At 35.8% G+C, this 17786-nt stretch overlaps 1 protein-coding gene across 1 annotated transcript in view; it reads left to right on the forward strand.

Annotated features, from left to right (window-relative positions):
* Window positions 1–697: 697 nt before the first annotated feature.
* LOC150098250 (semaphorin-2A-like) overlaps window positions 698–17786 on the forward strand; it is a 667728-nt gene continuing 650639 nt past the window's right edge. Inside the window, exon 1 of the mRNA XM_090406288.1 lies at window positions 698–726. Within this exon, the coding sequence (XP_090262414.1) occupies window positions 698–726 (29 nt within the window). The remainder of the gene's footprint in view (window positions 727–17786) is intronic.

Raw genomic sequence — 17786 nt, forward strand, 5'->3', positions numbered from 1 at the left:
TATGTGTGCACAGTACTGTGGTGCGATAAGCTTCAAATGCCGTGATAAATACGTCATTATATAAGTGCATAGAATCGTCCCTCATTCAAGCTCTGTCAGGATCCATTTTGTGTAATCTTATTGTACTGAGGTGTGATAAATATCAATACTTAAGCCTCTCTCTTGTGTGTGTGAGAGAGAGCCTTCATAACGTAGTCAGAAACGACAAATCTAGGATGCAAGTAACATAAGTTCCTCATTTGAAGCTGAATCTATATATTCCACAGTAAGTTTCAAATCTGACCCTTGCCAGATTGTCAAGGGTCAGATTTGAAATTTGAAACTGAAAGACAAGTCTACCCGAAAGCGCATGCTTTCAGTTTCACCTTAGTTTTAGTTGCTTTGGTCTTAAACACACATATCTCTTGGCTTGTTTTGAATTACGGCCGAAGCAACTGAGGCTATGAAGCCAGTACATTAGGTCTTTTAATTGCATATATTCTTCTGTCCGACTTGCTTATTTTGCATGATGAAAAACTGAGTTCTCTGGTAGGGGAAAAAAAAAAAAAACATGCTATTTTTGCATGAGACATTCTAACTCACCTTCAGTTAAAATCTGTACACGATAATCTATAAACGCCGTCATGCGTGCTCACATTGTTTCTATGAATTACAGTTACATCCCCACTCAACATTTTCAATCATTAAATGAGTGAAAATGGCTTGTAAAGTGAAAGGGGAAGCAAGGTATTGCTATATTATTATTATTATGGACATTTCTCTCTCTGTGTTTTTTATTTTATTTTATTTTTTTTCTATTTTATGGTCATTTGCTAGTATCTGTTATTGAAGTTGATGATTAATGTCGTCTTAGTTTTAGCAGTCGATCACCATCTCGACGCCAACGGCAGTAATTTGTAAACATCCTTAAACTAGTTTTGAAAATGAAATATATATTTGCATTCTAAAAATCTCAGGATGTTATTCCGATCTTCTTCAAGTTCATTTCTTTGTGAATCGTAAAGTATCTCATCCTTTCAGAAAACTTTATCTTTCCAGGCACAAATTCACCTGGTGCTATAAATGTTTCCGTTAAGTTGGCAGCGCAATTCGAAATATGCTACCGTTATACCTTACTGGATTACACGTATTAAGCTAAAAACTTGTCTCACTATATACTAATGGGCTTCTGTTGTTCTCATAAGGAGGAGGGGAGTATGAGATTCTTCCTAAAGTGATTGATTATCTTATTCAAGATAAGCCTTATATAATTATATATATTATTATAATATATGAAATAATTATAGTATCCTTATTTAAGAAGCGTGGATAGTATTCTGTGATATTTCTGCTTATGTTATAAAAACGGTCGAGCGTCAACAGTTGTGCTGTGAAATTCATCTATAAAAGTTCCCTGAGAATAAGTCACCGAGGTGTGATAATTAGTGTGCTTCAAATGAATTAGATATTTGTCTTGATTTCGTGCTTACTCTTAAGAATTTCTTTCAGGAAGCCGGACTGTTTTTTTCTGTAACATTGGCTTGGAAATTAGGAGAAATTAATTCCTTTTTGTTAATTGCCTAATTATAACATGTAAAAAAAAGGGATTATTCCTTCCATTAACTTGGAGATTACTAGAAGAAGAAAAAAAAACTCTAGGTTTAAGTTTTATTACCACATCAGTATTTTTCTGCAAAATGTTTTGTGCTTTTGATCATTACGTGGTTCATAGTTGCCATTGTGCTGATATTGTCGTTTTTGCTAGCCTATCAGAACGAAAGTATCCATTAAGGGGGACGGCCGTTGTTGTACGCTATCTACTGGCTGTCGTCATGGTAATTGGAGAAACACCGCTTTAGACTGACATATCTCTCTACGTTAGTATAACCTCATTAACATAATCGTTATGGATTATCTGCAAGTAAGGTGGGGTTGTCTACTTCCTAACAAAAACATGGGCTTCAGTATGCATGCTCAAACTTCTGAGTCACAAAATTAGGAATATAAAATATGATCTTCTGCTGCCAAATACACTTTAGCTAGATAAAATCAGGTACCACTTATTTATTTATAAATAAGTTATTTATAAATAATAAATAATTTATTCGCTTGGTTGAGAAGACTATACCGTACCAGCTCTCTGACCAACAAGCTGCGGGTTCGAATTCCACCGTGGTCATGGATGTTTTGTTAATATGGTTAGGTAGTACATGAATTCTCGCCCTTCGTGAGACTGCCACTCCAAAAGTCCCAAGTATGGTCTCGAGAGCAGGGTTTCAGAATTGTGTAAATAAATAAAAATATTTTTAAAAAAGTAAAATAAAATAAAATACATATCTTCGCCCACCCACTTTACTAGTGTACTATAGATTTGAACCTTTCGTAGCCCGGAAAAAATAGGGGAAATATGTATATATGGGTGGGTGAGAGAGCCTCTATAGCTCAGTTAGTATAGAGGAAGCTTTTTTGGTCGGAAAGACCTGAGTTCGATTCCCGTCAGTGACGTGAGGAACCTTTATCAAGTCTCTTTCTACTAAAGGTGAGTTAGCTGGTCTCATACGGAGGTAGGGAGGAGTTTCACCCGGAAAGTTGGGTTTTTTGTCCCCTACAACAGGCGAACCGGCCCTTGAACACACGCATCTACAGACATAGGACACACCGGGAGGGATAAGGTTAACCACCTTAATCCTCGATACGGTAGCGGTTAAATGTAGAAAAAATCCTCGATATTAAGGTAATATTAAGGATGCGTTATAAGTAGCTTAATGTTGAGAGAGAGAGAGAGAGAAAAAAACTGAAGTTTCTCTCTCTCTCTCTCTCTCATATCACCGCTTGTTTCAATGGAAATGTGTTAGTATTTGGTACATTGTGTAATTTTGATTGTGATTTGGGACATATAAATACATTGGAGAAGTAATTACAAGTAAAACATAGTTTTCATGTCTTAAAGTAAAAATCTCAAATAAAAGAATAAAATAGCTTTCGAATAATATGTACTAATAATATATACTAAAATAGTTTTTAGAATAGTCTCTGATAATGTTCATTTATAATGCGCTGTAATAATGCTCATGTTTATATTACTAACAGTAATGCTTGTCTGATATGCTTCAGTCCTTTTAGGATCGTTTGATTTTTAATAAAAATAAAAGAATCGAACAACTCATTTCCTACACGATGAGGTATAGGACGAAAGAAGATAAAAGTAAAACTTGATTCAGAGACTGAAATTAGACTGCGTGTTGATTGTTGACTACTTGCTATTTGTGTTTTAACAGGCTTCGCGGAAATTGGCGGGATTATGAATGTCAACGGAGTTTACCGTGGAAATACCTATAGAAAACAAACTATTGGTACAATTGAGAGTGAATGCATTAGGAGAGGGATCATCGATTTGCCGAATCTCTCTCACTGACAGAATTCAGATTTTTTTAGTTAGATTTTAAATGGTGAACAGTATTTTATTGCGCATTGCGCTGATTTAGGAGTAGTTTTAATAATTGTTCGAGAGAGAAATAACATCTGGAATGAATGAGGGAAAAAAAAAAAAAGCGAACTGTATTTTTTTTTTTTTCAGTCGGTATCAACGATGAAAAGCTCTTATCCACGATAAGAGCTTTTCAGCTGAAGATTTCAGGGTCTTATTTTGAGGTGATAGTATGAGAAATTCTCCCAGTTAAAGTCATTACAAGCATTCTTACCCACAGCAGCATTCGAATGAATTACCTATTAATGGTCTGAGAGTGAACACGCCTAATCGGCCACTCAGGCCGTCATTTGATGTAGCTATAAATGTGACATGTCTATTCCCTTAAGAACTGGCATATATCTTGTATATAATTCTGGTACAGGACATGAATAGAATTAATACTGATTATCATAATACTGTTATTTCAATAATAATAAACCTAGCCATAATAATACTTCCCCCCCACTTCGTACAGTTAATACTACATTCTTATAATAATATATAAATGCGGAATTTTCGAGGTCATTTTAAATTGAATTATTTTTGAAAAATTTGTTTATTTATTATTTTTTACTTTTTTAAAGTATGAATGGCTATGAATTGATACATTCCTATTGATGTCTTTGTTATCATGAAGCGTATGTAAACTGAACGTTTTCAATATTATTTTCATTTCTTGAAGAGGGCGAAAATGAAATGAGAGAAATACTTAGCCGGATATACGAAAACCCACAAAATTAGTATGCAGATTTAATTCGCATGAAATTAACTAAAGTTGACGTCGCACCACCTATATCGATAGAAATGTTTTTCATTCGCTATCTCAGCTTCTCTCGCATGTTTTCAGTTCTGTATAAACCATTCAAGCTTTGAACTTACGTTCATAGCCACTTTTTAACTTAACTCCAAAATAAATCTACCCTATAGATATAAAATGATAAGCCTTTTATGAAACGTTTTTGTGTCACGTTTTTTGTCAAGTTATTTGAAACATTTTGAAACTCAGGGGCTACCCTGAGTGTCGAGTCTTCAAAATTCGAGTCATCAGAATTCAAGTAGAACCGGCCTACTAGTCCGGAACTCGGGGGGGGGGGGGGGGTTGGACGTTGTAGGCGCCAGGGGGACGGAATCCCTCTTTCGAGTCTTCAAACTTCGAATCATCAGAATTCAAGGTGAACCCCGACCTACCAGTCCGGAACACGGGGGGGGGGGGGTTGGAGGCCGTAGGTGCCAGTGGGGAGTAGCCCCTCTAGTAAATAAATAAAAGTTTAACTGTATATAGAAATAGCGAGAAGTTAGCTAATTGGATCTCTTCCTTCGTTTCATGTAGCGGCCTATCTTACGTTGTCCTTAGGAGTGGAGGGTTATTAAGTTACTCCGTTTTTGAAAATGGGTTACCGCAAATTGAATCAAGCCTATGTAGAATTAATGATCTTATAACTTTATCCATGCAGTCTGGCTATGAACTGAAGCACCAAACTTTCAAGTGATGTTTATGCAAACCACAAAATTTTAAATGCACACACGCTCACGCGCGCGCACACACACACAAACTATTATTTTAAATAAATCTGTATTTAAATTTTAATATTCGTAAATTGAGGCAGTATTAAAACAGATAGTCAAAAAGTTATTTTTTTTTAATTTTTTGGCAACTGTAAATTGTAGCTTAAAATATTAAAAAATCCTCGAAATTATCATTATTTGGAGACTTACGCATGATTATACAAGAGAACGTAATATTTTTACTTTTATTTACTTATATTGATCTATTGTTACCTCATTATTTTATGTGGAATTAACATGTTAAATGTGTGCGAAAGAATTTTCTACACCTGCAGCGTTCAGGAAACCGTATGTTACTAATGATTCCATAAGATTATTATTATTGTTATAAAAACCTCCATAGGGTCAAAGACTCATCGCGGTAGATCTACTGTTACACACACACAGTTTATCATACTGCTCCTTAAATATGTTCACTGTCTCTGGGCTCACCACACCTCAGGCAATGCATTCCAATTACTCACTACTCTGCGTGCAAAAAATTTGCTGCTCACTGCCTTGCTCGCACTCTCCTTATACTACTTCCAGGGATGACCTCTTGTTCTCTCCCTACCTTCACCCATTCTATGCAAAACCTCCCCGAAATTAATCTGTTAATGATCTCTTAACAGCTTATGTTTCAATCATATTCCCTTTCCTCCTTCTATCCACTAATTTCTGCAAATTGCATTTTGTCAATCTTTCATACTCAACATTTCAGAGACCAGAAACCACCTTAATCCACCGTCTCTGAACCTTTTCCAATACATCTTCATCTTCTTGAAAACCAGGTGACCAAATCCGTGCACAGTATGGACAGAAATTGATAACTGTACACTAGATCGAGGAAAAAAGCCTCGACAGTAAAATATGTGCATAACGCTTTACCGTTCTTTTTACGTTACCGTTGTGGAAGCGAGAAAATGAATCCATTGGTAGTGGCAAATTGGTTAACTCAAGGCGCGCTGAAAAAGCAGGCAACGTTTAACATGTAACAATAGCATCAGTGAGATGTTGGGAACTTAAAAAGTTACAAAGCCCGCCTGTTACTCTATAAATGGATAAGCAAAAGCCAGGAAGTTTTTCTGTTCGATCGTTCTGCTACGGATATAATTAGGGTTGTGTACGCTATTCAGTTCCAAAACGCAGATCCACAGCTTCAAAACGTTTAGTTGATCAGCTATCCTGTAACTGCCACATTCTGGACCTCTGTTTAATATGGCAGAGATATAGAATCTCTGATTGCCAACTGCTTCGAAGGAAGATTTGGAAAGAGAGAGAGAGCGATAGACAGACGGAGTGCACAGATGATGATTACCGAATATCTGCTGAATGTGACGAGAAGGAAAGCAAGCACATTTATGTAAATACCTTTTGCAAGATTGCAACAAAAAAAGCTGCAACATCCACGTACGTATTCACGAACTTTCAACATGTTATACTATTTTATACTCAGAAAAAAAAAAATCAGTACTGCTTTTTATTTATTATTATTAATGTTATTGATTTTTGTCCACCAGCTCTTTAATGAATAACTACAGCATGTTTGCGATTACACTATCAACAAAATTTGTGTGTGTGTGTGTGTGTGTGTGTGTGGTGTATACCGTAGAATTTTGTCCCTCTTATCCTGCATTATTCTCGAAACTAGTTTGCGAGTGACGTCTTTATGAAACGAATAGGGACACACTTTTGCAGAGAATTTCATCAAAAAAAAACAGGTAAAGCAGAATTGTTTGCGGTACGTCTACAGGCATCGGTTCACAGTTCGAAGTACAACACTAATGAGCCTACGCTAACCCACGTGAAGCAGCCTCCCACATCATAATACTACTTGCAGTCTCTCATGAAGGCACCCGGTGTGGCATATACTACGGAACATTTCCAGAAAGACGGCGCTGTGTAAATACTGAAGTTCGTAGAGAGGATGCTATGTAGCCAACTACGTATCATAGCACACTTACTCCTTGATGCAGTATTAGTTGCTTTTGCTCTTTGCACCGTAACAGTTTGTTGCATGGAGTTGGAGCCAGCAATGAAATCTTGCAAAGCGTATTGATATTCTTGAAATTCTCGTGTATATAGCCTTTGCATTCATGAGTAGTTGTGTCGTTCTATATTACAACATTTTAATCATTACTGCAATGATTGCTATTAAAAGAAGTCTGTCAGCAAATCAATCGTATATATAGTACTGAGAGCCTCCGTAGCTCAGTCGGTATAGACGAAGGTCGGAAAGACCTGGGGTTCGATTCCATCAGTGACGTGAGGAACCTTTATCCTTTCTCTTTCGACTAAGGGTGAGTTAGCGGCCTCATAACGGTGGTAGAGGGGTTTATTTTTTTTTTTCACCCGGAAATTCGGGTTTTTCGTTCCTCAGAACAGGCTCTGTGAACATCATGGTAGTCAACCTCCTATATAAGACTGGACATGAATGGGATATATATTACTACTATATCATTCTCAACCAGGAGTTCTGGGCGTCGATAGTTGTGAGGGTATCTGCCAGAACATTACATGTGGACCCTCAGCTTCAATGAGATGACTGTCATACACGCCATGCATCACTTCAAATAATGCTCGAGTTTGACTTGTGTGGTGTAGATCTTGGCAAGTTATAGTATTAAATGATGAAATTCAGTACATACAGCACTATTCAAGTGTGAAGTGGATTTGTTTGAACAGCGTTTGCGGCTGCCCGGAAAGCGTTATCTCCATTTTACGAGCTGCTTATTTGATAGGCTGTTGTTGTTAGGATGTAGGCATGGGCGTCCGCAGAAAATTTTCCTGGGGGGGGGGGGGGAGCTTAGAGGCAAATAATTACATCAATACATTTTTATTTAATTTTTTTTTTTTCACAAGTAGATCCTGGGGGAAAGTGCCATGTCCCCCCCCCCACCTCTGCGGACGCCCATGGATGTAGGGGAATGCTTCTCACGATTTTAATCCCCTGTGGTACTGTGCCCGAAGTAATGAACATTCTGAACAACTCTATGTTGCATACCTAGTTTCAGTTTCTTGACAACCTAATGGATTATGAACATGATATTGCTCTATGTCATGCTGCGAAGACTGTAGAGACATGGTTTAAGGAAGTGGGGAATGTAGGGGATTAGATCGTTCAGAACATTTTCGATCTGATCACTGTAAGACACCTTTGGAAAAGATAAACCTTCACTTGAGGCAGAGACTAACTACGTCCAGATTTTTTTTATGTGAATCTCATTCACGCTGTTAACCAATATTATATTAATATATACATATTAAATATAAACTGTAGGTAACCTGAGAGTTCGATAAAACGAAAAACCTTGTTATTCAGACTAAACATTGAACTTTTTAAACCACTTCAGGTCTCCAATAAGCGAGTTGTCTATGAATCCGAATTCCACTAGGATTCGAATCGGTAGACAAACTATACATATCCCCCCCCCCCCACACACACACTGTACTTACCTTCTTGATTCTTTAACCTTGAAAATGGTTGAGCTTGAAAAGATGTCAAGCTTAGTATTAGAACTTATGATAATATCTGTCTTCGTAAAATCTTTCTCTGTGAAGATTCCAGATTGCTTTAGCTGAAAAATAAAATAATTATTTATACTTATTTTGTCATAGATATATGATAAATTTATATTTATTGACCGCTGCTCGATTTAAAAATGATTTAATAAAAAAAAACGGATACTTAAAATGAAAATATTTTTCTCACCAAATACCATTTCACTACCAAACATTTATAATTGAAATTTAATAAAATCCAATTTATTTTCGTTGACTTCGTGTTATTCTGTCCTCACATCTAATATTTGAATTATACCTCGTTCATTTTTTTTTTTTCAAAAACAGAAAATTTTCAGAAAAACATCGTTTTGTGTCACTTCTTTGATGTCACAAAAATATCAAGTTAATTTAATATGACATTGGTAAGTTTTGGGCCTACCTCTGTTAATTTTGTTCACAAAATCATCCAACTGCAAGAGCTAATGGTGAAAAAATGAATAAATTAATGAAACAAAATAAATGTTAAATGACAAAAATATTACAAATAATTTTTCAAAATTATTTTGTTTTGTTGCTGTTTTTTTTAATTGACAAGAGTTTAAAAAACATCAAAAGAGTTTAATAAAAAAACAGTATTGTCTCTCATTTTGAAAAATAAATTAAAATAAACTCATAAACAATGTACATAGTATTACTGGGTTTTTATTTATTTATTTATGTATTTTTAACAGTATAAAAAAGAAAGGTAGAACCTGTCGGAAGCGATACAATTTATTTGTATTTTATTTATTTATATAATTTTTGCTTTTGAGAATCGCGAATTTTCGCGGTTCTCAAAAGTCATATCTTAGTCATAGCTAAGTAGAAAATATTTATTTTCTGCTTAGATTGACTAAGGCTAGGAACCACTGAATATATTTATACTGTTTGGGAGAAAAGGAACGAGGATATAATTTGCATATTAGATGTAGTATAAAAAAAAACCTAGAAAAGATCGTATACTTCAAGACTAATTAAAGATTTTAATTATGCGCGCGCACACACACACACACACACACACACACACACATATACAGTATATATTTCGGTACACACACACACATATACAGTATATATTTCGGTACACACACACAGTGTAAATGCTGTAATAAGATACAGAGACACCAGAAATACAATTGACCTAGGACGGCATGCAGCATAATAGAAGAATCCATATCAAACTTTTTTCTTTATCTTTTTTTTTTTTCGCAGTGGAAAAAATATTACGCACAGTTGCAGCAGCGCATTGTGGTATTTAGAACCGTCTACCCCCCCCCCCCGGGTGTTTGTTAATGAAATAAAATAAAATAAAAAACAGTTTAATTTAAAATAAATATATATAGGATGTAGCAAATATTCTTCCCCATAGAAAAATAATATATAAATTCAAAAGAAATATTGTATTCTTTTTATATTGCAATAATTTTCCGTTTTTCCAGAATTGATCACGATTAGTTTAAAGAAATATGATTTTTATGGTTTAATCGTGTGAGATTTTATTTCTCCAAGAAATTAGTTTTGTAATACCCTTTGTGTGGTTGTGTAAAATGGTATGTTAATTACCATTTATTAAGGTGGAAAACATTTATCAACCCCCCCCCCCTCCAATGTTTCTCGTGGAACATGCAGCATTCATTCAGATTAGTACTCTTTCAAATCTGCAATTGAAAAATTTATTTCCCAATAATTGAAAACCAGTAGATTATTGGATAACCAGTGTCCTGTGTCGATATCATTCAGTGCTCTTAAGACAATACCGTCATCAGCAGATCCGTCCATGTTCAAGTTGCTGCTGAAAACACTGGAGGGTGGTCTCATAGCAAGAGCATAAAAATAAAATAACTGACTTTAAATTAAGAGGATATTAAATCCCACATTATTTCAAAGCCGAATAATAATGATCAATAAAGGTCGAAACCGAACTGGGTAGTGACCATCCACCATAATGTATAACATCATACATCTCCTAGGAGATGTGCTTTACATTATGGGAAATACTAAGAATAGTGATCACAACTTTATCCACCTTTGCTATGAGTTGCCCTAGTATTGAACCATGTGTTTTAGCGTACGCTACAATCCGCTGAAACTTTTATAGTTTGCTATATATTCGGCATGAAACTCTTTGATTTGATTTCTATCTTTGAGTTTCTTATTCGGCTTTGAAATAATGTGAGATTTAATATCCCCTTAATTTAAATAATTTTACATCGCCGAAATAAAGCCTTTTGGCTCTTTATTTTAGTAAAATAACTGACTCCTGTTTACTGTGTATGAACTTTTTCAAAGTGTTCACGTCCAGGTGGGACTGTTGTAGTCGTTCTCTATCTTACATACAAATATATCTTGTATTATTTGTACTTTACCTTTCGTCTCCAGAACGTCAAGGTGCGATACATCTTTGCTATCGATGGTATACAGAGATGTTGGCAGGGAATTGTCGCCCGTGCTTACCATTACAGATTCACTACTATTCTGCGCATCAAGCCCTACGGTGCTTTCTGTAAGACGTCACATTCAAAATCGATAGCTGTGTTCAATGAGATGACGGGTCGTAAATGTTGACGTGCCGTGCGCTGTACAGAGCAGTGTCGGAATAGGTGAATGTGTTTTACCCCCCACATCTGATTGGCATCGTAACAGCAGATAAGAAAGAATGTTGACGTTTTAAGATGGTGTAGGACGAGGGCTACAAACTCCCTTTTGCTACGTTGTTGTCCTTCCTCAGTAATAGCCACGCAGGGCCAGGAAATGCGATCTGCACTCTGCATTGATTGATGGCGTCAGTACTCGCTGCCTGCCATTGGTCCGTTGCCTCTTGGGTGTGTAGAGACGCCTGGGACTCGGTGAGTTCGCGAATGGAGGGAATGGACAGGCGGCGTGCACGCTTGTGACTACTTCGGTCGACAGCTGGGAGGTTCGTGCAGCCTGACGAGCCCATTTATTCTCAGTAAAGGAGCCACGGGAAACCACCCGTCTCGTCACGCTGTCCGGCTCGCCAAGCCGACTGAAGAGATGCACATGACATGACCAAACATCGTACCTAATTCGTTGAGTAGGACCGTGGCGGTCCTTATGATACGCAGGAACTGCTATGGAAGTTAAAGTACTCCCCGCTTCGTCTAGTTTTGTGCCGACCATGTTGCATTTACTGTTACATCTGCTCCTTGGTTGTGTGGTTTACAGCTATCGTCATCATAGTTGGTACTCCAGCGGACTATGTTGTGGCCACCTGCGACATCATAGAGGTAAGTTGTTTTGTGTTGAGCGAAACATCCATGCTTCCGAAGGGATTTCATATTAATGGCCATTCAAACACGTGATATATTTGACTGTTAACAAAGGCTGATTAATTTGTATCAAAAGAGCTTTATCGCACACATTGGCTGTGTATGCTCGTGCGTGCTATATTTAAGTTAGTCGTTTTTCGGAAGAAAGAAAAAAACAACAAAAATATGTAGTAATTAAATTGTATATTTACTTTCGTTTTATAAGATTTTCTTTTTTTAAGTTACTTTTTTGAAAGCGTCGTTTTAGATGAGGACTACTACTTTAATCAGGTTATTTAGGAAGGATCGTACATGTTATTCACTTGCAATATTTGGAATTCAATCGAGTGCTGTAAACATGTTAACATTTGAATAATGTCCTAATATTACTCGAATGTTATCTGTAGGAAGGTGAAGATATCTACAAATAAATAAGTCTATGATAGTAGCTGCTCAGACAGTACACACACACACACACACACACACACAGTATTTTGATAATGCATACATACTACACGAGTCACGATTATACTGTATGTCTAGATTTTTCCCTTCTCTTACTGAACGTACAGTTAATAGTAATATTAGTGAAATAATTACTAACAGAATGAACACGTTCAACACGTGTTCATTCTGTTAGTAATTATTTCACTGGCTACTGGCGATTCTCCCTCCCCCCGAACTCTTTCATTATTTTTATTTTGATAACAAAGTTTAGGTATTATGGCAAGAATTGAAATTAACATGAATAATTTGAAGCTATTGTTATAGTAATGTGTCTAGACTGGTTCTTAATGCGATCCGAAAGCAAATCTCGAAATTTTCTCCCTCTGCAGCGAGGTATGGGGAGTTTTAGAAAGGAATAAACAATTTCGGTTTTGCTTTAAAAATAAAAATAACTCTGCGATTTTTCCGCAGCTACAGCTTTTTCCCGACGCAGAAAATTACGTAAGGCTAATTTCTGTTCATTGAAGCTGAAACGAACTAGATTGCAGCTTACTGAATAAATTCATGTGCAGATTAAAACAATGCAATTAAAACTTATTTCATATTTAAAATTTGTCACGGAAATTAGTCTCCCTCATATTAATGCTGGTTTTTGATATAAACTAAAATCGGATATTTTAATACCTTCATTTGATAGTCTGGGGGATACTATACGAAATGATATGGAGAAAACACGAGACAGAAGATTAGAATCTACGGTATGTAAATTCTTAAGCAGTCCGAATAGTGGGTTCTTCCCCAGGCTGCAACCACTTTTGATTGTCTCTCTCATAGATGATCAGCTGAGTTGATGCGAATCCTTCTTTTCAAATGATCGATTTTACGACTATGTTCTTCGAACTATTGACAGCTAAATCTGATCAGACGGTTAAGTACACTTTTATGCTCTTAAGATGGATGGTTCACCTTCTGGTTAGAAGTATGGTATTCTGAGATAATAATAGGTCATTTAGAATTGTAGAAATTTCAGCAAGTCCAGTCCATGAAATACGAACATCCTTCACACAAATGGTTTATCTCCTTCTGCATGCGCAACAGAGGTGGACATGATTCAGTCGATTACATCCGTGCTCTGAATACAACCAAAATTATTTTTTCTGATTTCTGTTTGAAATGTGTTAACGAACATTTCGGTTTTGCTTTTAAAAACCACGCGGATTTTTCCGTAGTGACACCTTCTTGCCGACGGAAAAAATTACGCGAAGTGATCGGCTTAATGACTGCTGAATGTCACGTTTCAGATTTTAGTGTCTTTTTTTTTTTTTTTTTTTTTTTTTCAGTTATGGTTCCTATACACTGTATAGGAACCGTAACTGAATTATAACCTAATATATTGTATAGTATACAGTATATTAGGTATGTGGTGACCCCTCTAAAATTAGTGTATTAATTTGATAATTCGTACATCACACATCAATCAGTGGATAAAACAGTACATAAATATAAATTGATTAAATTAAATAAAATGCACATATACAATCCGTAACACGAACAGCATGGGAAGAACAGGGGATAATGACTTCCGGAGAGGCCTCAACTGTTGAGTGTCAAGGCAACCGCTTTTCTAACGGACACGCCAATCAGGACAGTGTCTTAAATGTTGCACAACAGCAAACGAGAGGGAAATCTGCAATATTCTGAATACTTTGGGCCGAAAGTGGATGACAAGTGCGCATGGCCTCCGCAAATAGAAGAGCGGCATTACAAGTCAGCGTTATCGCTAGCAGCTGAAATTCAGAAGAGCGAGAATAGTGGGAAAAAATCGCGTAAGCAGGAAAAATCGCATGTGTACCTGTTGCGTCCTCTCTTCCCTATACTCCCCCTCTCCGTAGTAGTAGTAGGAAACATCGCTTACTTTGGTTCTAGGAGCACAAATTTTCAACATCTAGCGAAGACATAATTGTAATGCCTGAAAAATCCAACTTCCTGTTAATGTGCAATTGTCTCTTTGGTTCAATCGGGCCCCAAGATATACTTACTGCTGAAAGAAAAAATTATAAGTAAGCTACAAACATATGTACAACGCTTGACAGACTAGAGGAAATCTTCACACATGACGGTTCCATTTGATCCAACCAAAATGATTCTGCAATGGTTCATAGAGGATGAAATTTAGTTTAATTACATCCTGGTTGGCACAATCCCTTAACTTGTATTCTAACCAACGTATAGAATTTTAGAAGGTGTGTATAAGACAGCGATTTTCAACCGGTGTGACGCGAGAAGTCTTCAGGTGTGCCGCGAGATTTGTGAAAACAAATTAATTGAAAGAAATAATGTCGTAATAAATAATGTCCGGTCTTCCATCCGCACCTGAAGCTCCCTTATTTATATTTTACGAAACTTATGGTTGGTGAATCGGTTTAAAATTGTGTGTTAATTAGCTTTAATCTTTGGTTAAGTGTGTTCACAAATAACTTCATTTAATTCTCTTATTTTTAAGGTGACTGGTAAGAGTTCTTTTATTTATTTAATTTTTTCATTCAGTTAATTTTATTCAATAGTATTCCTTTAACATATTATATATTCATTTGAAAAAATCTAAAATTTTTTAAAATAATTTTGAGTATTGTTTTTCTTACTCAAAATGTCAAAAATATAGTTTAAATTTTTGGAGCAAAAAGAATAATTACTATTATTAATATCTTGCGTGTGTAAATGAATCAAAAGTATGTCTATTTTTGCCAGATCGTCAAAAAAATTAAAAGAATATATTTTTAGTGTGCCTCAGAATTTTAATAATTAGTCTAGGTGTGCCATATTATGAAAAAGGTTGAAAATCACTGGTATAAGGACAATAGGAAGAACTGCTTATACACAAGCGCGATATATTGTCGGAAGAATAGTCCAGGATCAGGTCTTGATGAAACTAGAAAATTTCTCCCTTTCATCTATCTAACCTTTCTCTTAGGTATTGTAAGCTTACATCACATTTTGTCCATCCCGAAGTGAATGGAATGTTTTTGCTTATGCAAAGCATATTATCATACATATTAGCCTCGGTGATTGAGTGAATGTTGTATTTACTTTGCTACCAAATATCATTTCATCATGACGTTGGTGGAAGCATGTAAAACTCTGAAAAAAAAAAGTTAGGGTTAATCAAAAAAATAGTAATAAAATGAAGGAGTAGCACTGATTTTTATTATCTGTTTCTTGACATCACTACCATAAATTTTATTACTCGGATTTTAGGATCTTTGAAGATAATATTAGTGATGACTTAATTACTCTGATGTAGAGAAGTATCTCCCAGAGTTAAGTTAGTTTTGGATTCTTGATGAAATTTCGTATAGACATCAGAATAATAATTAATAGTAATAACACAGGCCAACACAATTTTTGCTGATTTTTATATGAGACTTGTTTTTTACTAATTTGGGTGCGCTGATTTCAAATATCAAACCCATTTTTCTCTATCACGTCAGGTTTTTCCTCTATGGCATTTTCTTTTTGCTAATTTATAAGTTTTTGATAGTTTTAAGGAGGCAGTACTATTTAGAGGATCAAAAAAATCGATTTTTTAATATTATTTTCTGAAAGTATGTACTTTTAAACATCTGTTCCTAACTTTTTATCAAGAAATTCGAAAAATTCCCGAAGATATAGCCTAATATTCTAAGCGGTGCGCAGATCAGAATCGGAGCGCTCACCGCTCTCGCTTGTTAGGAAACGAATAAATGCGTAAGAACCTGCAACGGTACGTACTGCGCTTTGAATACGAGAGAGGCCGATAATTAGATTCATAACTACTTAACAATATTCATTAAAAATTACAAGAATATTTATAAAAAAAATAACAATTTTACTTACACATGAGTTTCAGGGAATAAATTTTTGTTTGTAGCAATTTCTGCTGTGTTCTGTTTTGGCAATCCCTTTGAATACTCCAACAGTAGTCGGCCATCATGTGAGAATCCCATCTTCCTTGGTACCGATCTTCCATAGTTTTTAAGTCTTGATGAAATCTTTCGCCTTGTTCATCGCTTACAGCACCTAAATTCTCGGGAAATCTATCAAGATGACTGCATAGGAAATGAAGCTTTATGCTCATGTTGCAACCTAGGCGCTGGAAATTTTCAAGCATTGTTTCCACTAGATCTTTGTAATTGCACGCTTTTTTGTTTCCAAGAAAATTATTCACAACCATCGTAAATGAAGTCCAGGCCTCTTTCTCAATTTCGTTCATAGAGTTGATGAAATTTGGGTCTCTCATTAAAGTTCTAATTTGCGGTCCATCGAATACACCAGCTTTAATTTTTTCATAACTAAGTTGGAAATTTTTCACATATGTATTGGAAACAGTCACCTTGTAAATCTAAAGCTTTAACATACTGCTTCATAAGACCTAGTTTGATGTGTAGAGGTGGAAAACTGATTTTTTTCTCTGTCGATTAAAGGTTGATTTATAACATTCTGTTCTCCAACATTTAAGGATATTCTAAGAGGCCAATGTTTCTGACTCCAGTGTTGGTTTCTAGCTCGACTATCACAGAAGCATAGAAAACACGGAAACTTTGTATATCCTCTTTGAAAGCCAAGTAAAAAGTTCACCATTTTAAGATCCACACAGATGATCCAGTTATGGTCTGTATATTTTAATAACTTCAGAACCTTTTTAATGTCCTAATATGTTTCCTTTAAGTGGACTGCATAGCCAATAGGAATTGAGCCATATACATTCCCATGGTGTAGTAAGACACACTTGAGACTTCTGCTTGAACTGTCGATAAATAAACGCCACTCATTTGGATGATATTGTACAACACTCATTTCAGTTAGTAAACCTGACACATTGTTACAGTAAACAAACCCACACTCGTGTTTAAAATATTGCACAAGATTACTTTCCCTGCTACGATAAAAAGTTATCTTTGTATCTTGCTCCAGTAAGTTGTTTTCATTTAATCTTGAAGCTAACAATTCCGATGATTCCTTTGATAGGCCCAAATCTCTTACTAAGTCATTCAATTCCGCTTGAGTAAAACGTTGCGGTCCAGAACTAGAAATTAAATTTTCATTGTCTAAATCAACATCCGGGTCTTGCTCCTCAAGAACATCTGGCATATCCCGATCATGCTCGTTCTCAAGTAAAGGAAGTCTTTTATAAATTGGCACGGCTGTTTCATTGGAATGAGCAACTGGCAGAATTGCTGAGTCGAGATTTGGATTCACATTTTTTTCTTATTCTTCTTATGATAACCAGAAGTCTGAACTAAACAAAAATAGAAATCATCTATTATAACCAGAAGTCTGAACTAAACAAAAATAGAAATCATCTACGTGATTTTTCGGTTCACGCCAAATCATTGGAATGCCAAAAGCTAATTTTTGGCGTTTTCCCTTGCTCCACTGTCGTAAATTTTCTACACATGACTTACACACTTTATTTGGAGCCCATGACTTGTCCTGATCTGCAATTTTTACGTCAAAGTATGCAAAGTACACTTTCTTAACGAAATCAGTGATATTTG

Source organism: Typopeltis vanoorti, chromosome 16 (genome assembly GCF_054136105.1).
Source record: "Typopeltis vanoorti isolate ZY-2024b chromosome 16, IOZ_Tvanoo_1.0, whole genome shotgun sequence".
Classification (NCBI taxonomy): Eukaryota; Metazoa; Arthropoda; class Arachnida; order Uropygi; family Thelyphonidae; genus Typopeltis; species Typopeltis vanoorti.